The sequence below is a fragment of the Phascolarctos cinereus genome, unplaced genomic scaffold (genome assembly GCF_003287225.1).
Source record: "Phascolarctos cinereus isolate Bilbo 61053 unplaced genomic scaffold, phaCin_HiC Scaffold_5;HRSCAF=322, whole genome shotgun sequence".
Taxonomy (NCBI): domain Eukaryota; kingdom Metazoa; phylum Chordata; class Mammalia; order Diprotodontia; family Phascolarctidae; genus Phascolarctos; species Phascolarctos cinereus.
Window position 1 is genome coordinate 76,254,953 of NW_027555958.1, and position 25,020 is coordinate 76,279,972.

Genomic DNA, 25,020 nt, shown 5'->3' on the forward strand with positions numbered 1-25,020 from the left:
CTCCTTAGAAAGAGAAAATCCACTAGAGTAGCTAAAAGTAAAACAAAGACAACAGAGACAGCATAAATAATGAAATTATCAAAATAAGAGTAAAAAGCCCAAATCCAGGAAACATAATCTTTTATGTTTATGATGAAATGGAAATACTGCCATATCTGCTTTGTAAAAATATTTTATCTGCTCATCACAAAACCTAATTAATTGAAATGACTTAATATACTATTTTTTTCCAGAGAAAATAAGATACTTTTAAATAAGCAAAAATAAACTTCAAAAACCATGTCTGTGACATCAAAATAACTCCTTGCATTGTCTAAACGTGATTACAGAATTGCTAAATATAAATACTCTGAGCAGACAGGGGAAATGCTGGAGCTACCTGCAACTAGTGAGTGATGAGACAGAAACAATGCCTCCTAACAGATATCATGGTGAGAAGCGATATCCTTAAGTCTGAAGGCATGTGCTACAAATTAAATGAGAACTAAAATCCTCCTATTTTGTACTAAAAGGTATGATGACACAACAGATATTAAAAAAAAGGTTCTTTTGTTTACACAAGTATAATGGCTAAATGAAACATAGCATGTTACTATGCAAATTTATTGCTGACAGTACCACAGCGAAAGAAATCTTCAAAATAACTGATAGGGATTTTTTTTTTGAATGAAAATGATGAGGTGGAAGAACTGTATTGGACATTGCACTGAGAACTCAAACAAAATCAGTATGAAACATAGATCAATAAGTACTGCTGAAAAATGTGGCCCCTCATGAAATCCGAACACGACATGCTTCACAATCACTTATGCTGAGAAATAAAAATAGAAACAATTTTTCCTGTTGTTACAAGTACAATTAACTTTATTAATGAAGAATCCATTTAAAGGAAGGTTCTTTGGAAAATTACATTAAAATATGTGGGCAAAACATAGAGCACTTTTATATTATCGTGAAACACAATGACTTTCTCAAGCCAAAATACTTCAGAGAACATTGAAGTAAAAGAAATTTCATTTTTCTTAGGAGTAATGATAAAGATGAAGCAAACTCATTTTATATATTAAAAAATCCTCCTGAAATGCATTTGATAAATATTTTTAAAATACCAAATATTTTAAATAAATCAATCAATCAATAAATACAAGGTCCTCAAAATTCACTGTGATCCTGAAATGAAAAAAATTAGACCTTCATAGAGAATAAATTTACAACATAGTATTTTATTTTTCTGATTTTAAAAATTCCTACCCATTGGACAAAATGGAAGTAAAGACCTTATTAATCACTTGACAAGATACAAAAATAATTCCCATTTTATTTCAAAGATCTAGAAATAACTAAGTATGAATGGATACAACACCCATCTGCCACGTACAAATATGATTCATTTGGTCTTGCTTCATCTGAGCAGGAATGGTTAACAGACTTGTCTTGTAGATGTAACTCTCAAATCTCACTACATTTTGCCTATAAATTAATAAAGATTTATCTGGTTTATTAGATAAAATGTACAAATTTTTTGCTACTTTTAATATCTAATTTGTACAAAACAAGTTTTTCGGCTGATACATATTATATTGTCTTTATAAATTCTGATTGTTTGAAAAAGAATTATCAATAATATTAATGACCTGTTTCAAGAAACTCTGTGCCCAAAAAACCAAATCAACCCATTTATTACTATTTAATATTTTGTTAGGAATATAAAAAGTGTAAAGATTGTCAGTAACTAAACACGTTGACATTTAAGATTTGCTTATGTAACATTATGTAATGAAGTAATAAATTAGATTACATCTTATGTAATAAATTCTTAATCTTATCTGAATAAATAAGAAAAGTATTTGTACAAACTGCTTTATGAAAAGATTTATCTGGAGGGCCCAACATTTGTTGTTGTTAATTTTTTTTTTTTTTGCGAGGCAATGGGGTAAAGTGACTTGGCCCAGGGTCACACAGCTAGTAAGTGTATATATCTAAGGCCAGATCTGAACTCAGGTCTTCCTGAACCCAGGGACGGTGCTCTATCCACTGTTCCATCTAGCTGCCTCTGTTGTTAATTTTTTTTTAAAAGTTTGGAACCACTGTTCTGCCCTAAGGATCTCTTTTCCTGATGTTCAATGGGCTTACCCAGGAGCTCCTCACTACTGGCTGGTCTAAAATGCGATGAGACATATTTCTTCAATCCTCATTTAGGGAATCTAATCACTTTCCATCTCAAGGTAAAATAATCCCTCTCTTCAGTGGAGAGTCTGAAATTATATTATATTACAGAAGAGTATATAAAATTATTGAAATATTCTCATCTTGCTCCTCCAAACTGCAGTACATCACACTAATATTTTAAAGATTACAACAGCAACGTCTATGAAACACTTGAAGGTTTACAAAGCACTTTTTTAAACCTTATCTCATTTGATCCATAAAACCATTTTGTAAGGTAGACAACGGCGTGTGCGTGTGTAAATCACATTTTATGGATAAGAAAAATAAGAAGAGTTTAAGTGATTGCCTTCGTCACGTAGCAAGTATCAAAGGCACCCAAGCTGCTGACAACAAATCCATCCATGCTTCAGAGCTTTTCCTAAGCTAAGCATGTGCATCACAACCACCCTTTCATGCAGCAGGATTACTGTTATGTTAATTAGCAATTAAGGAAAGTGAAGCTCAGCAGGGCTACCTAGTCAGAGAAGGGAACTGAACTCACCTGAACTCGCTCCAACACCAATGAGCTTTTCACTACAGTGTGCTTCTCTTCTGACAGACTTAGTTTTGTCCACCGCCCTGTCAAACCTTTGTTTTTGAGTGAGCGCTGGTTCCTACCTGCCCGCCTGGACTTGCTGACTTGCTACTCCATCTTGGCCTTATGTTTTCCCATCAATCCTGTATTCCTCCAAAGGCTAGGGCTCAGTGTTATATCTTAACCATGATTGAGGTATACTTCTTAGTTCCCAAAAGTTCATTTTGTTGTTGTTTATCATTTTTCAGTCACATCCAACTCTTTGTGACGCCCGTTAGGGTCTTATTGGCAAAGACACCAGAGTGGTTTGCCATCTCCTTCTCCAGCTCATTTTTTAACAGATGAGGGAGTTGAGTGACTTGCTCAGGGTCACACAGGTCCGTGATATAAGTGTCTGATGCCAAATCTGAACTCAGAAAGAGTCCTCCTGATTCTAGGCCCAGCACTCTATCCACCGTTCCACCTAACTGCTCTAATATTCATTTTAGCTATAACCTTTTGGCCTTTGTTTTAGCCACTGCATTCCACACCTCCCCTGATCCCAGGCTATCTTCCAAGAATCTGTTTCATTCTCAAACCTCTCCTTAACTCTGGCTTCCAGGTGCGCACGTTCAAATGACAATAGTTCCATAACACAATTTAAGATAGGCACTAAACATTGGGCCCCATCACAAACTGATGAGTCATTTGTTCACTTCTACTGGTACTTAGGTCCAGTGAGTTACAAAGATTAGGGAGAGTAAAGCTGACAGCCAGCATTATAACCATAGGCCAAACAAATTCAAACATTTAGTGGGCTTGAGGTTTCAACAACTGCACCCATGTTTTTGCCCATATAAGGCAAACAGTTTCTGATATTCAAGATAAAAGGCAAATTAATGCTCTGCCAAAATGATGAAAAGAACTGAAAAAGATAAGCTTTGAGAAGACAGATGTCTTCTCTTTTTCCCCCATGTCCTGCCAGCACTTTACATATTGCCCCATGCAGACTGACTGAAATCTCTATTTCCAACCGTCATTCATCTCCTTGGCTCCAGCCCCACATCTCCATCTGGATGTCCCACAGGTATCTCAAACTCAACATATCCAAAACAGAACTCGTCTTTCTCCCAAAACCCAGTCCTCTTTATCCCAGGGACGGCTGGGTGGCCCAGTGGAAAAAAGGCCAGGCCTGCAGTAAGGAAGATTGATCTTCCTAAGTTTAAATCTGTCTTCAGACACTTACTAGTTGTGTGAACCTGGACAAGTCATTAGACTTGTTTGCCTCAGTTTCCTCATCTGTAATATGAGCTGGAGAAACTACTCCAGTCTCTGCGAAGAAAACTACAAAAGAGGTCCCAAAGAGCTGGACAAAACTAAAATCAACATTTATTAAGCACTTATTATGTGCCATGCACCTAAATGACAGCAACACAAAGAAGAGATAAAATTGTTCCTGCCCTCAAAGAGCTTCCATTCTAATGGTGGAGACAACATGTTAGGGGTCACAAGATGGGGACATGTAGGTATTTATAAGATATATATAGACAAGAAACAAGGTAACCTTAGTGGGGAAGGGAATAGTACTTGGGAGACTGTGAAAGTCTGATCTGGAAAGTAGTATTTAATCCGACTCTTGAAGAAAGTGAGTGACTCTAAAAGCTGGAGGTGAGGAGAAATAGCATTCTAGGCATTGGACAAGCCAGTGCAAAGGCAAGGAAATGGGAAATAACATGTCAGGTGAGAAACAGCAAGTAGACCAGTTACGCCTAAACCACAGAGCGCATGGAGGGGAACAATGTGTAAAGAGACAGGAAAGATACGGAAGGGACCAGGTTGTGAAGAGCTTCAAATGCCAAACAGAGGAGTATGCATTTTGTATTTGATACTAAAGGCAACAGGAAGTCACTGTAGTTTAAGTTAGAGGGAGAATGGAGGAGTGGTGACATGGTCAGATCTATGCTTTGAGAATATCACTTTGGTGGCTCTGAGGAAGTTTGAAACCTGAGGCAGTAAGAGCAATTTGGAGTTTATTGCAATAGTCAAGGTGAGATGTAATGAGGGAGTGGCCATGTGAGTAGAAAGAAGGGAAGGTAAGAGATACTGCAGAGAAAGAAACAGCAAGATCTAGCAACTGACCTAAAATGTGAGGTGAGAGTGAGGCATCAAGGATGACAGCAAGGTAAACAACCAAGGTAACTAGAAGGATTGTGGTACCCTAGAAAGTAAAAGGGCAAAAGCTTTTCAAAATCTGGCCCCAGTCTATCTTTTCAGGGGGACAGTACATTATCCCTAATATATTCGATATTCTCCTCACCTCACAGGATCATAGAATTAAAGCTGAATGAAGCCTTAAAAAGATCATCTAATCTAATCTACACATTTTACAGATGAGGAGACTGAGGTCCAGACTAATTAAGTAACAACAATTCATAAAAGGCAAGGCCAGGATTCAAACTTAAGTTTTTTTGTTTTCAAATCTAACACTCATTCCACATTGCCTCCCAATACTTGGAATCCAGTTGTTGTTTTTTTCAAGACTCAGTTCAATTACCACCTCCTTCAAAAGCCCTTTCTAGATTCTCCCAATTGGTAGTGTCCCTCAACTATTCTGCATTTATTTTTTACATGCTTTTCCTGACTCAGCTGTGTATGTTACTGTTCTCTTTCCTCCACCCCAACTTCCAATGGAATGCAAGCTCTTAGAGGACAAAGTCTATTTCATGTTGTTCTTTGTGTCCCCTACAGCCTAGCACAATAGCAGCACATAGTAGGTAGTTAATATATACTTGTTGGGGAATGACTGATAAATATTTAATGAATACTTGACTAACTGGTGGAAATAAATACTCATTCCTTGACCTACAAAACTGCAGCAGTTTCTTTTTAAATAGAGCTCTCTAACTTAAATAACACAGCTATTCAAATCTAAATCAGTTCCTTCCATATGCCTAATAACGTAGGCCACTTTAATTCTTTCAAAGGTAAACTTCTATAACTAGATTTAAAAGATTAACTTACAAAGTGCCATAAAATATCTACTACTACTTATGACACTCAGAAAATTTCCCAGAATAGAAGAGGAAGAGGGCTACTAAGTAAGTACTCCAAAAAGAAGATAATGCTAGTTTCTCAAAAGAATTGTAAAGTATTCATAAATACATGAATGTTCTAAGTCACTAATAGTAAAAGAAATGAATATCAAAATAACCCTGAGATTTCACCTCACATCTGCAATTTGGCAAAGATGACAAAAAATGCCAATAGTCAATGCTGAAGAGGTTGTGGAATGATATATATATATATGTACTGTTGGTGGAGCTGTGCATTGGTACAAACATTTTGGAAAGCACTTTGGAATTATGCAAATAAAGTAACTAAAATATCCATATCATTTGACCCAGAGACTTTATTATATTCCTTGGGCTTATACCCCAGGAAGCCATTCATAAGAAGAAAGTCCCCATATACACCAAAATATTTATAACAACACTTTTTGTGACAGCAAGGAATTGCAAACAAAGCAAATGTTCATCAATCGTGAAATAGCTAAACAAATTGTGATACCTGAATAGTAATGTGCTATAAGAAACAATGAATGTGATGAATACAGAGAAGCATCAAAAGATTACAAATTAACACCATACTCTAAAAACAAATTCTAGATTTTAAGTAAACTGAATTGTGTACTGGACTGTTCGACAACCTGAGACCTTAGGCACAGAAAACACATTGATTGGGCAACAATAACTATAATGAGGTCAGCAACAACCAAGTCTTTGATAATACATTCTGAAGCCTTCACTATACTCTCCTACATACAAGAAGTCATGGGACCCTGACAAAATAACGGAGAAAACTAGGATAACAGATTGCCTTATACCAAATACACTGTAGCTTCCTACTAAAGCACCTTCAAATAACTTAACATAAAAGAAAAAAAAAATTCACTAACCTTGCATAGTAACCCTCAGCCAAATCAAGATAATTTGCTACAATGACAGCAGCATGTCAAATAGCAAAAATCAATGTGTCAGGGTCTACAACGACAACTCCTATTTCTTCCCAGTGAATGGAGGCTTTGGAAATTACGGAGTAAAAAGAGTGGGATAATGTAAAACCTCTAATAGTCTATGATGAGGATGGGAGCTCAACCCCAAAAAGGAAAAACCCTGGACTTTCTCACATGGCCTAATCTCTGGCATTCCCCTGAGATTATAATCCCATCAACTTTCATTGTAACCATGCCCAATCTGTTACTCTAAACCTAGCCTGGCCCTCCACTATTTTATCTCCCCGTGGCCACTCCCCCCCGCTACTCCAGCCATTTCCCACCCTTAATCCTTTCTAGGCTCCATTCTCCCTTGGCCACCCCTGGAGTTCTATTACCTCAGACTACTTGGCCACTCCTAGATCCCTCCCATAGTCTTTCTGTATATAAGGTCCAACTTGTCTCCATTAAGAGCCTCAGATTCTTAAAATCTAGCCACTCCTCAGATTTTTAGAATCTAGCCAATACCTCACAGATTCTCGATTCCTCAAGAGTCTGGCTAATATGGCATATCTTTAATAAACCTTGTCTTTGGCTGAAAGAAAGCTTGGGTTGAATTCTTTTGGGCAGGACCTGGGGGTCATGATCTCAGGGTCCCAGCACCCCTAAACCTCTAGACCTCATCAATTCCACAGCCCTCTTCAATTCTTAGTGTTATGCTGACTCAACGAAATTCTATTTGTATATAATTATCTGTATACAGCTTGCTCATCTCCACCTAGGAAAGTATTCTTGAGGTCAAGCAGGGACTGTCCTCTGTACTCCAAGCACCTAACACAATGCCTGGCACATCGTAGGCACTTAATAAATGCTTGCTGAATTGAGAGTTTATAAACCATTAAGTGCCACAACCTAGTCTGAAACACTAAAGTATCACCCATACAAGAATCTGTGTTCAGGACAGACTCTGAACCCTTAAAATTATACATCCAAAAATAATTTAATAGTCAGTTATACCATTTAAGGTAGTCAAGTCCTTTGCAAATTGTCATCCTGTGGAGGAACATTTGGTTTTTGGAACAGCCAAAGTAATTTGGAGTCAAATTTGATGAATAGGATGAGTAACTAAACTCAGTGATATGTTTTCTGGTTTAAAAAAGAAAAGTTTTCATAAAAAGTAGATCTGTGACCCAAAGCAGTATCAACAATGAAGAAAGCAATCACTGAACCACAATTCACAGCTTTTAAATTAGATTTTCTCAAATACCTCAGAACAGATACATAATTAACTTGATTGCCCCTCAGAAAATTCCAAGGTCAAAGAAACAAAGCAACACTGTATTCACATGTGATTTTCAGTCATAATAGCTCACATTTACACAGCCTTTTACAGTTTACAAAGCACTTTGGGGAGGGGGGAACCTAGCAGTTAGTAATCTAAGAAGCATTATACACAATTTATAGGATAAGGAAATTGAGTCAAAGAAGTATAAAGTCACCCAATTAGTAAGTGCTACAGCCAGAAATGCCACTGTACTATGCCACCTGCTCTAGGTTTCAAAGATGTTGTTTTCCACTGCAAACTTTGATACTTGGTAGTTTGGTTGTTTTGGTTTTTTAATACATTTTATTGATACCCTTGCCTTTGCTTCATAGTAACCTTCCTCCACCCCCCCAACCCATCCCTACACTAAAAACTGTGTCAAAGGGAAGCAATTAAGGACAACATATCTGATATAGAAATCTTGTCTAACAATGTATCATTCTATCCTAACAGCACCCTACCTCTTTACTGCGAGGAAGGAGATATATTTCTTTTCCAGAGCTTCACTGTTTTCTTTTGTTTTTCCCATCACTCAAAAATTCAATCTTTTTGGTGATTTTTTAACTTACACTGTTATATTCCTTGTACATACCTTCTCAGTTTTGTTCATTCTCCTCTGCATCAGTTCATAAAAATCTTTCCACATTTCCCTAAATTCTCATAGTATTTTCTCAGAAATAAATTCATTCATATGAATTCATATGCCACAGTTTTTTCAGTAATTCCTCAACAGGCACCCATTTAGTTAACAGTACTCTGCTATCACAAAGAACTGCTATGACTATTTTGATATATGTTGAAGGTAGCAAGAAAAAATGAGTGTGAATTAAGAAATTTACTAGCCCAGTCATTAGTACTATTCATATAGACCCTGGGCAAGCCACTTAACCATTCACTGTCCTTACGTGCAAAATGAGAATAGCACTTTGTGACAGAACTAGGGTTACTTGTTTTTCTGGCTTAAAAAGGAAGTAAAGCTATCTCTGGGACCTGATTATCCCCTTGACCCACTCCTTCTGGTCATCTAAGGGCATTAAAAAGGCCTGAAGACCACTAAATTCACTATACTCTGCCCTGCTGACTTGACCAGACCCATAATGAGCCTTTGTCTACAGATGCTAAGTGCCACTTTATCTTTGTTGCATATGCTCGCTGTGTTAGGACAAAGTAAACCATTTAACTATTCAATGGCTTACAAGTTCCTCATCGCATCCAAGTGAAATCTGAACTAAAAAGGTGCTGGCGTTAGACCTGCCCCAACAGACCTATGTCACTGAGTTGTCAAGAGGATTAAATTAGATGATACGTAAAGCAATTTGCAAACCTTAAATCACTATATAAATATTAGCTATTATTTTTAGACTTTTGACTTCCATTTTTTTTTTACTTCCTTAAGGTTATATGCCTAACAGTGGGATTGCTGGGTCTGAATAACAGAAGTTTAATAAATTGTTACTGACTGATTGCCAAGCCAAAAAGTATTGCCAGTTTAGTCACTCTTCTTGCATAACTCCAAAATGAAATCATATATTATGGGACCACTGCAGTTCTATCAACAATGCAACTGTCTTCCCACAACCACTCCAGCTATTATTGTTCACATCTTTTTTTTTTTGCCAATATTCATAGAATGAGGTGAACCATCAGAACTGTAATGTTTTGTTTTTATCTAAAATATCATCTCCATCAGCAGCCATGATTCCTTAGACATGCATACATTTGTCTGGCTTCTCTATCAATTCTTTGCAATTTATCACTCATCAGAATCTTCAAAGAAACCTGACTCCTATTCATAATTTGTTCAAAACTTTTCTCTCTCAAATTATGCATCCTTTTTACAGTTAACTACCTAAGTAGGCAAATTTCTTACCTTTCAACATCTAATACTTTGAGATGGAAAATACTTTGTGTATCAGGAACTCCATCCCTACCTTAAACTTTTTGTGCTAATGAAAAACTCTTACTCCTGACATTATCTCAACCACATAAGCTTCTTTTAACAAGATACAGTAGAAAGATTTATGGATGTAGAACGACAGCACCAGGGTTCAAATCTCAGATCTGCCACTAACTACCAGTGAGACCCAGCAAAGGTTGCTTCTTTGAGTTTCCTCATTTGTAAAATGAGAAGTTAGAGTAAATGAAGTCTAAGGTACCTTCCAGCTCTAATCTATGATACCTCAATCTTCTGTGAATTTAATTTAACACAAAATTCTATATTAATTCTTGCTTTAAATAATGATAATTCAGTTTGTAGTCAGTAGTCGGTTACTAGTGAAGAAGCCATGATAGGCTCTTCATTCAATCAACAAGTATTTATGCTGAATATTTACCAAATATAGAACTATGCTAACAACTGAGGGAAGTGAAGGACATGATTTCCCTGTAGTCAGTGGTAAGCAGACACCTGATCCTTTAATTTAATTCTTTGTCTGCCCTGGCATGGACAAAAGTTTGCTGTGCCAACAGCAGTTACTGTTTCAAAAGGAGAGATGATTTTCTACTCCAGATTGGTAGAATGAGAAAAAAAAAAGGCAAAATTGATAGTTAGAATGTCACACCAAATTCCAACCCAAAATATTTCAAGTATATGAAACTTTCTGACAATATAAATATTTGGAAACTTTTAGAGCTGTAACTTTTTTTTAGTTACTAGATCATATACTTTCAACTTATTTATAAGGCTAAACAATGGGTTAGAAATTAAACAGAGGAAGACTAAATCATATAGATATAAACAATTTTCAGAGCAATATTAAAGACGAGGAAAGCTGCAACTCATTACAAACAGGCACTTCTCTTAGTTCTAAACTAGTATCTGAAAACTGGGAGTCATAAAGATGAATTAAGATGGCAACCAACTGACACAAACAAGGGTAGGCAAGTCAGCCTAGCTCAGAGGTGGGGAATCTGCAGCCGAGGCCACATGTGGCCCTCTAGGTCCTCAAGTGTGGTCCTTTGACTGAATCCAAACTTCACAGAACAAATCCCCTTAATAAAAGGATTTGTTCTATAAAATTTGGACTCAGTCAAAATGCCACACCCAAGGACTTAGAGGCCACATGTGACCCTGAGGCCGCAGGTTCCCACTCCGGCTAGCTGAAGCAGCAAGGCACCCTGAAAGAGAGAAAAAAGGAAGAATGTGCCAGACAAGTCGAACCACCACTACCACCTTGACCACCAACTCTCCTCAGACCCTAATAGAGACAGCCCAGGATCCTGAACCCAAGAGCCCCAGGAATAATTTTAGTGATGTTCATATTAAGAATATTTAAGAATAATATTTAAATAATGCTAATAATGACATTAAAGAAGAGACACTAACATCTGTTTTAACACTGAAGCCCAAGGACCATAGGTCTTTTCCAACTGACATGCTACTGAAAACTTTCATGTGTGTTGTCTTCCCCATTAGAATGTAGCCTTTCAGAGGGACTACTTTACTTTCCTGTGTGAATCCCCAACACTTAGCATAATGCCTTACACATAGTAAGTGTTCAATACATACTTTATTTATTCATTCATGACTAAGATATATGGAATTCTGGCAGTACAAATGCTAAGTAGTTATTCTTGTGGCCCCATTCATAAATGATCACTGTAAAAATTTTAATACAAGGTGTCAATAAAACAAAGGAAAATACAAAGGTCACTAACTCAATTCAACAAACACTTATTAAGCACCTACTATGTGTCAGCCATAATGCTAAAAGAAAGGTTTTTTTTTAATGACATTTATATACATATCCCTTGGTACTCAGGTTCTTAAGTATAAAACCAGGTCCAAGAGAGGACGGCCAAAAATATAATTGGAAATGTGATTCAGGATTAAGGAAATAGTTCAAAGGCATGCAACAACACTCAAGAGCCTTATACTTTTGTTATGAAGAAGAAAGTTGGAAAGGATATAGCAAGCACTGAACATCCAAAAAAGATGAATTTGTCTGGGTTAGCAATAGGAAATGAGCAGTGACTAATCTGTGAGTCCAGCAGTCTATGTGCAGTAAGGCTGACAAACTAAAGCAATGGTGAAAATTCACCAGTGAAATAGAAGGAAAGATCCAAGAGAAGGCACCTAATGTAATTACAGCTCCAAATTAACCTAGTCAAATAACATGGCATTTTAGTGAACTGTGATCTCATTGATTCCGGTACTCTCTACAATGAGACAGATCATCACCTATCTGTGCCTTCTCATCTTATGACTCTTGTTCATGCCTTTCCATAAATCCTCCAAAGACAGTTAAATCAATGTACTTGGGGCCTTCCTCTATTTTTCTTAACACTATATGAATACCAATGAAGTGTACAGGCTGTCCATCAGTTATCCTTCACTCTCACCACAAAATATCCACCTTTTCTTATCATACAGATCTCTGATACTGGATCTGTAAAAAAAAAATCAGAAGAGACATTTCTTCAAAGCTATCATCCCATCTCTTCCTTTTATAACCAAACTTCAATTTCCTAACCTCCCAGTCACTTTTCAAAGCTGCACAATCTGGCTTCCGACCAAATCACATGAATGAACTAGTATAAAGCTACCAATGATCTCTTAACTGCTAAGTCCAATGGCCTTCTCTTAGTTCTCATTCTACTTGACCTCTCTGCCTCTTTTGACACTAATAACTATTCGCTCAGATACTCTCTGCTCTCTTAGCTTCTGCGATTCTGCCATTTCCCCTCCAACTTAGATGACTGCTCCTTTTCAACTGCCTTTACTGGATCATCATGTAAATTATACTCCCTCCCCTTCCACCCCCACCCCCGAAAGTCTTCTCTCCATGCTCTCTTCTTTGGTGAACTAATCAGCTCCCATGAGTTCAACTATCACTGCTCTCTACTGATGACTCCCAAACCTATATAACCAACAAGAATCACTGTTTTAAACTCAAGTCCTAAATCACTAAGTAATTTTGGGACATATCCACCTAACTGTTCCATGGACATGTAAAATTCAACATGACCAAAAACAACCTTATCTTCTTCATCCTAAACCCATTTCTCATCCAACCTTCCCTATTTCTGATGAGCGCACCTCCCAATCTTTTAGTCACCCAGATTTTCAACCTTGTTTGTTTCCCTTAATTCTTCCCTCACCTTAATCCTCCACATACAACCCATTTGACAATCAATCAGTAAACATTTATCAAGCACCTAGTATGTACCAAGCACTGTGCGAAGCATTGGGATACAATAAGATGTAAAAGATAGTCCTTGCCTTCAAGGAGCTTGTAATCTAATGAGAGAAGATAATATGCAAAGAAATATATACAAAGCAAGCTATATATAGGATAAATAGTAAATAATTAAAAGAAGAAAGCATTGGAATAAAGAGGTGGGATTTTAGTTGGGACTTAAAGGAAGCCAGAGAAGTCACTAGTTGGTGAGGAAGAGGGAAGCATTCCAGGGTTGGGGGACAGGCAAAAAAAAATGTCCCCAGCCCAAAGAGGGAGTATTTTGTTCTTGGAACAGCCAGAAGGCTAGTGTCAATGGATCAAAGAGTACTTGTTGGGGAGTAAGAAGACTGGAAAGGTAGGAGGGGGCAAGGTTATAAAGGGCTTTGAATGCCAAACAGAGAAGATGACATTGTGTTGACTTCATCAAGCTGATCAACACTGATTTAAAAACCACTTAGAAGACTTTGGCTCAAAACTAACCACATAGGAAAAACCAACTAGATAAAAAAATGCCTATTTTTCAGATTATAGAACTGTTCCATTAATGTACACATCTTAGACACTGCAGATGGACAATGAATTGGGCCCAGAATTGAACAGGAGGAAGAGATTAGGCTGGAAAATTATGACCTCCAATCTTTTACCTGAAACAAAATTTAATCTTGTTTAATTGATTACAGAAAAGGGGTTCAAAGTGCTAGGAGAAATCAGAGGAATGAGAGATAAATTCTAGCTTTCTTGGAGAGGGGTTCTCTCCTCTATCTACATAATAACCTACTCTAGTTCCAACCATTAATTCTTCTTTTAAAATTCAGTTCAAATGCCACTTGCTCCATGAAATATTTCCTAAAGTCATAAGTGATTTCTTCATTTTCAACTAAAACAGCATACCTGTATCTCTCCTATTACACTTATCAGAGTATCATAGTTATCTGCACACATATCTTATCTCCCCCTTCTAATTTACAACTTGGGAACTTATCTGAGCTACAGTGGAAAACAGAGAAAACAAGATGCCTGAAGCCAGAAGACCTGATTCAGACACTTTCAAACTATGTGACTACAGACAAGTAATTTAACCTTCCCACACCTCAGTTTCCTCATCTGTAAAATACTTGTAATTCTTACCTCACAAGGTTGTTCTGAGCAAAATAATTTCTAAAACTTAGTAACTCACATTTATATATCTCATGTCTCCCAAATAAAGTGAAGTACAAGTGTACTGCCATGGATGTTCTAGCTGTAAGCTCTAGACTGAAAAAAGTTAAGGGTTGTAACACCAAAACATTCAACACACATAACTAAGAGTTACTCAAATATTTGTGAAAAGGGTAAATTGACAATATTAATTCTCTACTGATCTGACTATATAACAAGTAATTTAACCTTTCAGATCCAGTCCCTATACAATTCTCCCTAGATAATAGGAGGTACCCTGGAATGTTATAAAATCAAAGGGAGAAGCAACTTGATTTGAGTTTATCAAATTCATTACCCAAAATTTATTTTATCAAAAGAAAGCAAAATTGTGATTAGTGCTATAAATGTTATTAAAGGGTATGTTGTATAGCATGTAAGTTAACTGAAGCAACAAGTATCAATATTTCAGTCATTTATTATCTGCAAAAAGGGGGTTCTATTTCCTGTCAGAAATATGGATACACTGGATTCTCACCTGATGACAAATAGCTACTAGAGACCTATCTCCTAGAAGTGCTGGAGCCAGAAGAACCTGTCTCTTCCCTAGATGCTTCTTCCAGGACCTGGAATGGGCCCTGTCCTAGCAAACATGTGCCTGGCTCCAATACTTGCAGTCTGTTTCTTTCCTCTCTCTATGTATAAAGGAATCTTATTCCCTAAATCCCAAATATTAACTCAAGCCATTCTGTTCTTTCTCTTTTCTCCAAGGTTCTTACATGTATATTTTATATTTTATGACACATCTAGTGTTGTCTTCATTCAAAATGACATTTTAATTCCTATGCTGCCTAGACTATTTATAATTCTAAAAATATAATCTCTGACAAAGTGTGTTGTCTTAATGTGAGGGCATGGGAAGAGAATTCTGGGAGTTCAAAGTCCTGAGCTCTCCTCCCTATTCTACTACTTTCTAGCAATGGGCCTTTCAGCTTCAGTCTCTTCATCTATTCAACAACATACAGTAGAAAGTTCATTAAATGAGAGTCAAAGGATCTGCAGTTCAAAATTCAGCTCAGTTATTTACTAGAGGCAAACCCCCCCAGTTACAAAATAATAGGTCCCTGAATTATTGATGTACTTTTAAACTCTCAATTACTCAGATTGAGTTGGAAAGGACCTCAGAAGCTATCTAGTTCAATTCCTACCTGAATAAGCATCTTTGCATTCATTCTACAAAAGCAACAAGTCATCACCCAAACTCTGCTTTAAGACCTCCAGTAAAGAGAAGCCCACCATATCCTTGGGTAGCCCACCACTTTGAGATATTAACAACCAAAGGTAACAGTTATAGTGGTTAGAAAATTTATCGTTGCATTTATCCAAAAATCTGCCTCTCTACATCATTTCTTTTTGATAATCCAGAATGCAAAGATTATTTGAGTGACTAGGTAGTAAGGAAGTGAGAAAGAGTACCCAGTGCAGGGAAATATATGATGTTCATGGAGTCAAAACCAAGCCAAGCAGCTGATGGAAATGAAATTAACTGTAAAGTTCTGAGACCTCTACAAAAGAAAGTGTTTCAGGAGTTTATTGCTCTGCTCTCCTACCCTCCCATCAGAGGGGAGAGGCAACTAAGAGTGTTGAAGGGGTGTTCAGTATCAAAGTTGGATCAATCTGAGATTTCAAGTGATCAGCTTATCTTGCAGAGAGGGCATGATATTCCTGGGACAGAAACCAAGCAGAGCAGCTGATGGAAAAAGTGATGAACTACGAGTGTGTCAAGATTCAGCTGATGTCATTGGTTCATAGCTCTAGAACTGAAAGGGACCTCAGAGACTATGTAGGTCCAACTTTTTCATTTGAGGAAAGGAAACAGATCCGAGATTTACTCACTTGTCCATTTGATTGAATGGACATGTTGCTATTACTCTATCTACAGAGCCACCTAGCTACCTCCTCCACACAATCATAGAGGTGGTAAACGTCAGAGCTAGAATTTGAACCCACATCTTGCCTTCAGAGCCAATGTTCTTTCTACTGTAGCAACGTATTAGTTAGCACTGAACAGTCTTTTTATTTACTCGTTCTTTCTTATTCTTTGTTATAAGAGCTGGATCTTGGGGAAGGGAAGGAGGAAAGATACATTTAGAAATGAAGGTGATGTAAAAACTAAAGTAATCGATGTAATTTCAAAGAATATTTTATTAATGACTTTTGCCTTTATACCACAATAATTTTAAATACCTCCCTTCCCCATTCAGACTGAAATCTCCCTTGTGACAAAATGAAAATCAGAGAAATAGATTAGATGGCCTCTAAGGTCCTTCCCAACTCTAAGCCTATGAATTTGTCAAAAATATCAGATTCAATGACCAAAATTTGATGCGTCCAACACACTGAAGCATAAAAGAGACCATATTGCTCCCCTGCAAAATAAACTTCACTGACTCCCTTTTGCCTCCAGGATCAAATATTTAATCTCCCTTGTTTGCCAATTTAAAGCCTTTGGAGACCTGACTCCAACCTACTTTTCCTAGTTTAATTACCTTGTATAGTTGTCTCCCCACAAAACTCCTACAGGGCAGAGACTATTCCATTTTTCCTTTTGTATTCCTAGGACTTGGGAATAATGATTGAAATTACTTTGCCTCTCTCAGCTCAGGTTTTTCACCTGTCAAATGAGATTAATAATCTTCATAGTATGGTTATGAGCAAAGTCCTTATTAAAGGCAATGGCCTACAATGGAAAAGGCAATGGACGGACTTGGAGTAAGAAGGGATGTGAATTCAAATTCTGCCTTTAACAGTCATTTACAGTGTGGCCCTAGGTTAAGTCACAACCTCAGTTTCTTCACTGTTCTCTAAAGTCCTTTCCATAGGAGAAGCACGGGGCATACAGTAGAGATTTGCAATTTCACGTGTGATCCTCTTTTTCTGTTTTACTTTGTATATGGAAATGTCCTTTTTTGCTTTGGGGTCTTGGAGGTTTTTTCTGGTGCTTGTTAAGACAGGTAAAATGTTAAATATTTTAAACAACATAAAATCCTTTCCAGCTCTAAGTGCTATGGCTCCCTACAAACTGTTGTTATTATTTACTTCACCAGACTGCAATGGGTCTTTAAAATACCATATATGAAGCACTCTCCAAATATATAGCATTAACCTCTCCTTACCTCATTTCATTTTTCCATGTCTGTCTTGTTTCCTCAACTATATTTTTAAACTATTTAATATTTATTGATCTTTTGTTTTTAACCGTATCAACTTCATTTCTGAAGCTCCCAGCAAGCAAAGAATGAAAAAGAACGAGAAAAAAAAGTTTGGCAAAACTAACCAACACATGAACTGTATATGAAAGCAGATGTGATGCTCCACACCCATAGTCCCTCAACTCTGAAAAGGGAGGGAAGTATATTTTCTCACCTATTCTCTGGAACCATGCTTCATCATTATAACTACAAATATGGGTTACAAAAAAATTATAATTACAAATTATAATTACAATTACATTAAAATTACATTCAGTTTCAATCATTTTGTTCTTTCCACTTACACTGTTGTAGTCATTGTATATACTGTTTTTCTTGGTTTTGTTTCTTCAATCTAGATCAATTTATACTTCCTTCATCTACTCCTCTGAATTCTTCATGTTCACATTCCCCCTCTTAGAGGTGTTAAAGCAGAAGCTGGATGACCAACTATCAATTATGTAACAGTGGCGATTCCTTTCATGTATGGGTTGAACTAGATGCCACTGAGATTCCTTCCAACTCTAATTCTGTATGTTTGTGATCCATCATTTTACAGCACCATTTTACAGCACTATGTTCATGTACCAATTTATTTAGCCATTCTGATGAGCATTTACTGTATTTCTAGTTCTTTGCTACCACAAAAATTACTTATTTTGGTCATACGGGACCTTTCTTTCCATCTCTGACCAAGCCTTGCGGCATATGTCTAGCAGTGGGATCTCTGGGTCAAAGAATAGGAGTAGTTTAGTCACTTTTTAGCATGTATTTCAAATTGCTTGCCAGAAACGGTTAGACTAATTTATAGCTCTACCAATAGTGTAGAAATGTACCTGTCTTTCTTTAGTCCTGCCTCCACCATCACTGACTGTTCCTATCTTTGCTAATTTGCTGGGTATGAAGTGAAATCTCCAACTATACCATAAGCCCCTGAAGGCAGATAGCTGCCCTAGGACACTTATAATGCCCTGCAAATACTAAGCCCTCAGTAAACATGTGCCTGAATAGAGTAGGAGAAAAAGTCTGGCAGAAAGCTACTACAGTAATCTAGTAATAAATTATAATGCAAGGGTTTAGAAGGTGATGACAGTGGAAATAATGAGGAAAAGATGAATGATAAATATTGTAATAGTTAACAAAACATACAGATTTAGACATGGGGAAAGTGGGCAAAGTCAAAGATGACTCCTGGGAAGAAAAGTTGTTCAAATGCTGTATACAATCTGTTAGATTAAACAAATTTCCAGGGAAAAGATGATGTGCTTATAGAGTTACACTCAAGACTTACAACCAAAAGGAACCTGCCTTATCCAATCCCTTCATTTTAAAAGACAGTGAAACTGCAGTCCAGAGAAGTGAAATGATTTGCCTATGGTTCACACTACAAGTTGACAAAGTCTAAACCAAAGCTTCAGTCTGGTGATTCCTGAGTCTGTGCTTTCCATTATGCCGTGCTGTCATGAAATTAAAGTAATCCTGAGAGCTTACTCAAACGAGGACATGCTAATAGTAGGAGACAAAAAGACTAGAGGTTCTTCATAAGATGCAGTTGAAGCCAGGAAAGTTTTAGGCCAATGATCTAACTTTTCTTTCTGGACCTTAGTTTCCTCAGGTGTAAAACAAGGAGATTGGACTAAATTATTTCTATAGTACTTTCTAGCTCTAAAACACTAAAGCTCTACAAATGAGTTTTAAGATGGAAAACATATAAATACGAGTGCCAAGTACTGAGCTTTGGGTAACATATACAGGCTGAAGATGGAAGTATATAGTAAGAAAGGTACAAGAACCAGAAGAGAAAAGTATCACAGAAGGCAAGACACACTGCTTGACTTTTGATTAGCTATTCTCAGATGTTCTAAAACATTTCCTCATTTTTATTGAGGAGTTGGGGGATGGAGGGGAACAGAGAAGGAATAAAGGTAAAGGAGAAATCCAAGTATTTTAGGATTACATACTCCCATATCTAATAATTCCATCCCACTAGAATTTTGCCTTATAATTACTTAATAATGATCATTCATAACTGACAGATTACTTGTTCATGCTTTATCAATGTTTCCCCCTACAAATTAGGTTCAACAAACCTGAGGTACATGAATCTGCCTATCCTTATGGTAGATTTTATATAATCCTCCCAAAAGGTGTGTAAGGGAGTAGAATAGAAAGTTTCTTCCTTTCATCAAAACTCATAAACACAATAAGAACTGAAATAAATGACCCTTAATATTTTATTTCTTTCGTATAAAATCATATCTAAAATCCTATCCCTTCTTCAAGGCTCCAATCAAGTCTTACCCTCCTTAATGAAGCCTTCCTTGACCACTCATATTGATCTCTCCTGAATTCTATTAACATTTATTATTTATTTATATTTATTACATATATTTACTAATGTCACCTAATCATAAATTACCTTACATTTTTAAAATGGTTGTTTTATTGACATCATAACTATTAAGTGTTATGTGCACTTACTGTGCTAAGACATGAGGATACAAAGCAAGGCAGGGTAGCTGTTTCAGAAAAAAGAAGTGTGTATACAAGAGATGTTATGAAGATAAAACTGACAGACTTTGGTAACAGATTAGATATTGAGGGATTAGGAAGGGTGTAAGAGAGTAAGGAGTTAAGGATGACGCGTAGTGTAGGAGGCTGAGTGATTGAGATGATGGTGGTTCCCCAGAACAGTAATAGTAAAGTTAAGAAGAGGGAAAGGCTTGGGGGAAAAGATAATGAGTTCAGTTTTAGGCATGTTGACTCTAAGATACAGACAGGTCATCCAGGTGAAAATGTCCAAAAGGCAGGAGCTACCCTATCATTTACATACTTTTTGTAGCTCTCTTATCAAGTAATTATGGGTTAAATGCTCCACAAATACTTGTTGGATTGAATATGATGCTTTGTTTTCAGCAAAAGAAATTCTTTTTGAATAAATGAAAAAAAAAGTACTTAAGCACTTAGGGTATACTAAGGGCTAAGTGGGTACTAAAGGAAACACAACTTTATATAAGACAAGGTACTTTCCCTTAGAGCTTAAGGTTAATAGAAAAGACTCTATAAGGGTGCCAACTTCCAGTCAGCCCATTTTCTAACAAAAAATTGTTCTCACCTTACTTTACAAGAGGCTCAACTCTAAGAGGCTTCTGGTGTCCAACATGTTGAACTTCACAGAATGAGGAAAGGCATAACTATTGGCCTTTTTTGATTCATCTTTACATATATCTAATTAGCCATTCCCAAAGAGATTCATAAGGACAGTTAAATATAAGTACTCCACCTATTAAATAGGCAGTTTTCAAAAGCTCTAACACAAAAGATTCATTTATCTTAGCTGGTTACAGAAAGGTAATTAAAATGACTTAGACCACAGTACACCTATAAAGCTTTACAAAGGCCTCCTGGCATGGCAGACAGCAGAACAAGAAGATGTGCATTCAAATCCTGTCTCTGATTCTAACCTCTCAGTGCTCTGGGGCAACCCTAAGCTGCAGAGAAGGTAAACACGGTAAAATAAGGTAAAGAAGGTAAACTGGTAGAGGGAATTTCCTCATTCAAGAGTTATTTCTACAAGTGAAATCACAGGTCCTGTACCATCCTTATAAAGCTGATTTGACCATTTCATCTCCTCCCCAAAAATAACACTTTAAAATCCTTATCAAGTCTATAAATATTTTGAGGGATAACCATTTGTTTTATGGTTTGGTTTTATTTTAATTCCTAATTTAATCTATGACCTACAAATCTCCTCTTTATTTCCATTCAATAGATCATGAAACAATGATTTCTTATTCAAATATATCACCAGAGTACAATTTAATTTCAAAATACTTTGCATAATTTCTAATAAAAGGATTTTCATTTTTGTATGATTTTAACAAAAATGATATATTACTCTACTGCTAGTATTAAATTGTTTTCCAATCAAATATCTAAAATTTTCATCGAGGCCTATCTAGTTCTGTTATCCACTCTTTAAACACTAATGCATTTATTATTCATTTAAGCACTACTACTCTCTGAGAGAATATTAATAGAAAGTCACGTTATATTTTTATTTTTGCATTTTTAATGGATAACTTTCTAGGTGAGGAATAGAATCAAATAAATTTTAAAAGGTTGGGAATTGTTTTATCTAAAAAACTATGGTGCCTAACAAAAGAGTTGTCACGTTTTCCCCCCTCAGATATGCTCATTTTAATGTAAAAATTTCCTACTAAACTAAGTCTTTTGGGCAATTCAGAACTATTTCCTATTGGAAATTACAGTTAACAGCATAAAACTGAACAGGTAATACGGTCTCTAGTTTTAGCCATACTTCTTCCAATTGAATAAAACTTAATTTCCTCTTACCCCAGATTTTTGGGGCGGCAATTTTAATTAAATAGTGACTGAAAAAAACAGAATATGAAGATGAAGGCACAGGGCATTGGACTGTAACTTCAACAAAAACCCAGTTACCTAAGATAAAAAAAAAAACTCAGTCGTCCTAACATCCTCCTTCCCACTGCTCTCCTTCAGGATGCACGATGACCCCCGAATCCCTCTCCTCCAGTTTCCCTAATCCTAAAAATAGAAGCTAAATCTCCCCAGCGAAATCCTTCTGAAGCTGAGGGCAAACGGCGTGGACTTGCACCTAGAGAGGAGGAGATTTCACCTTTCACCCGCGGAGCGCGAGGAAGCTGTAAGATACCTCAGGAAGGCGACAGCCAGTTCAATCAACTTCTTGGGTCACACATTTGGCCGGTCTCGATGACAAGTCACCGGCCAAGTCCGCAAATCACTTTCCTACAAGCCTTTGCCAAGTGGATCTAACCGAGTTTTAAGACTCCCCCTCCTCCTTGATGGTTTTGGGCAGACCCCTGATTATCCTGGGCTCAGGGGCAGTCACGGGCACGGACAGAGGGAGCTCACAGGCGGGACCCCCAACCGCGCCAGGTCCTGCACCCACCCGCGCGGGGGACAGGAAGAGGAATCCGAAGACACCCTGGAAAGTTGGGGCAGGGGAATGGGCCGCGAGCGCGGACAGGGAGGGGGACGCGGGCACTCGCGCACCGGGGGAAGGGGAGGAGCACAGGGTGGGGGGAGGTCAAGGGCTCGCGCCAGAGAGGACACCCCTGCCCAGAGATCAGTGGGGTGCGGGGACAGGCCGAGCGGGTTCATGCTGGCCCCGGTAAAGGGGGCCCCGACAGGACCCTGGAGCGGTGCTCGAGGCGCGGGGGTGCGCCCGAGGAGGAGGGGGCGGCGGGACCCGCTTACCCGTGCTGCGGGCCTCCAGCACGGGAGGCGGCGGCGGCGGCGGCGCGACGCCGCTTATGGAGCAGACAGAGGACTAGGAAGGCGGCCCCAGCCAGCGAAGAGTTCCGCGCCGTCAGGTATTTGCTGTAGGCCGCCATAGCACGGAACGAGCCGGGGACGGGGACGCGCGCCCGCTGCAGCGACTGCCCGAGCCTGGGAAGCGCGGGGCAGGCTGGGAAGCCTGGGTAGAGCTGGGGGGAGGGAGGGGAGGGAGGAGAAGGGAGGTGGGCAGTGCCCCGCGCGGGCCCGCCCCTCGCCTTGCCTTGCGCGCGGCCACGCCCCGCGCCCGCCTTGGCCACGCCTTCATCTGTGCTCGCTTCTTAGGAAGCCGTCGCCCCGCCCTCCTTGCGACCACCTCTCTCCCTTGCTTGGTGAAGGTGGCGGGCTGAGTTTGAACCCTTCCGCCCGGAAAGTCCTCCCACTCTCTCTCCCTACCTTCCCGACACTCCCTTCCAACTCCCCAGGCATTCTTGAGAACTGGAAAAGCATGCACAGGCGGAGTGTACCTTACCTACTCATTCTGACCCCTCCTCCCCGTACCAGCCCCAGGTACGGTCCCACACACCGCAAGAAAAAGGCTAAAAGGACGCTGGTCATCCTTGTGGTCTCGTAAGAATCCCTCTACAAATTTGCGTGCGGAGGAGACTGGGTTCCCCGCGTGCATGCAAAGGTAACCACAGTACCTCGTTGCTTTCCCTGGCCCTCCTCCAAGAAGCACCTAAGACTTCGAAGATAGAACATGCCTTCTTTGTCCCAGCAGCTTCCGAGAGAGGCTGTTGTTTTTAACATATGGGAACGGGGTGGAAGGAAGGAGGATAGTGGAAAGCAAGCTTAGAAAAGTAAATAGTGCATCACACTTCATCCAGGCCACGAATGACTATACACTTAGGGAAGGTGACCATTTTGATGCCCGAGAGAATGTAGGACAAAGGTCATTCCTTTGCTTTACCTCACCTCTCCAGTCTTAACTAAATGAAGCCTGTGGGTGAATTGCTTAGTTTTGGCCCTAGCAGCCGGAAGCAAGATGAAACGATAAGAGAAATTTTTGTCACCCTACTCCTTAAGAGTGGGTAGACCTGGAAGAAGTGGTCATCGAGGCAAAAAAATAAAGTAGTTCTAAACAGACATAAGAGTTTGAGCAGGCTGCCTTGGTGGGTGAGTGGGTCTGAATGGCAAAAGGGCTGACCCAAGCAGGAACCAGAGCTGTGGAGCAGTAAGGGACAGAGATGTGGAGGAGCCACCAAGACCTTGCCCTTCAGTGGTATCCATCTGATGTCTTTTTGGATTAGTGGTTATGTTGATAGAGGTAACTGTTACCAATGAAGAGCAGCATCTGAAACTTACTGTCATAAAGAGTTGTCTGAGGTACTTAAGTGGCTTGCTCAGGGTAACTCAGGCAAGATGTATACAAGAGGCAGGACTTGAATTCTGGTCTCCCTGGCTCCAAAACTGGCTCTTCTGGATACTGCTTATCTTGATTGTTAGGGAATTTTTGCTACAGTGTGAAACTAAGGAGAGCTCAGACTTCTTGGTGGAGCCATGAAATGGAGTGATTTCAGGTGACAAGGCAGAGGTCGGTATCTATGGTAAGATTTAACCACTATGGTAGCCATAATTGGACTCCATTGTCAGTTGGCCCTGCCTGTAACTGCCTGCCTGTGATGTTTATGTCCATATATATCTTCATGCTTCTAGTAAAGAAATTTTGTTGTACTAAATACTGTTGTCATTGCCTGACTGCTGCAAAGGGAATATGAGAAGGGTAAGGAGGAACCATGTAATGTCCTCTTAATTACTCTGTCTTCAACTCTCACCTCTCTCTAATCAATTCTTCACACAATCACTAAAATAAACTTCCTAGGGCACAAGTCTGACCTTGATACTCCTTTGCCCAAAAAGTTTCAATGGCTCCCTATTGCCTCTAGATCTCAGGAGAAAGGTTGGGGCTGGATACGTAGACCTGGGAGTCATATGCGTAGAAATGATCATGTACATCCATGGGAACAGATGAGGTCTCCAAGAGAGAAAGTATAGAGAGAGAAGAAAGGAGGACCCAGGATAGAGCTTTGGGGAACACCCACAGTTCAGGGGTGTAGTTTGGTTGATAAGCCAGC

At 38.6% G+C, this 25,020-nt stretch overlaps 1 protein-coding gene and 1 long non-coding RNA gene across 4 annotated transcripts in view; one reads left to right on the top strand and one right to left on the bottom strand.

Annotated features, from left to right (window-relative positions):
* LOC144457527 (uncharacterized) overlaps positions 1–22,237 on the top strand; it is a 53,522-nt gene extending 31,285 nt beyond the window's left edge. Inside the window, exon 3 of the long non-coding RNA XR_013486891.1 lies at positions 22,130–22,237. This is a non-coding gene — a long non-coding RNA (uncharacterized LOC144457527). The remainder of the gene's footprint in view (positions 1–22,129) is intronic.
* Positions 1–23,087, bottom strand: part of ABCD3 (ATP binding cassette subfamily D member 3) — a 91,931-nt gene extending 68,844 nt beyond the window's left edge. For 2 of the 3 annotated variants that reach the window (XM_020999359.2, XM_020999363.2), the window contains exon 1: positions 22,868–23,087. In XM_020999359.2, the coding sequence (XP_020855018.1) occupies positions 22,868–23,004 (137 nt within the window). In that variant the 5' untranslated portion in view covers positions 23,005–23,087. The remainder of the gene's footprint in view (positions 1–22,867) is intronic. The other variant, XM_078155006.1, reaches the window with a different exon arrangement.
* Between the last annotated feature and the right edge of the window lie 1,933 nt (positions 23,088–25,020).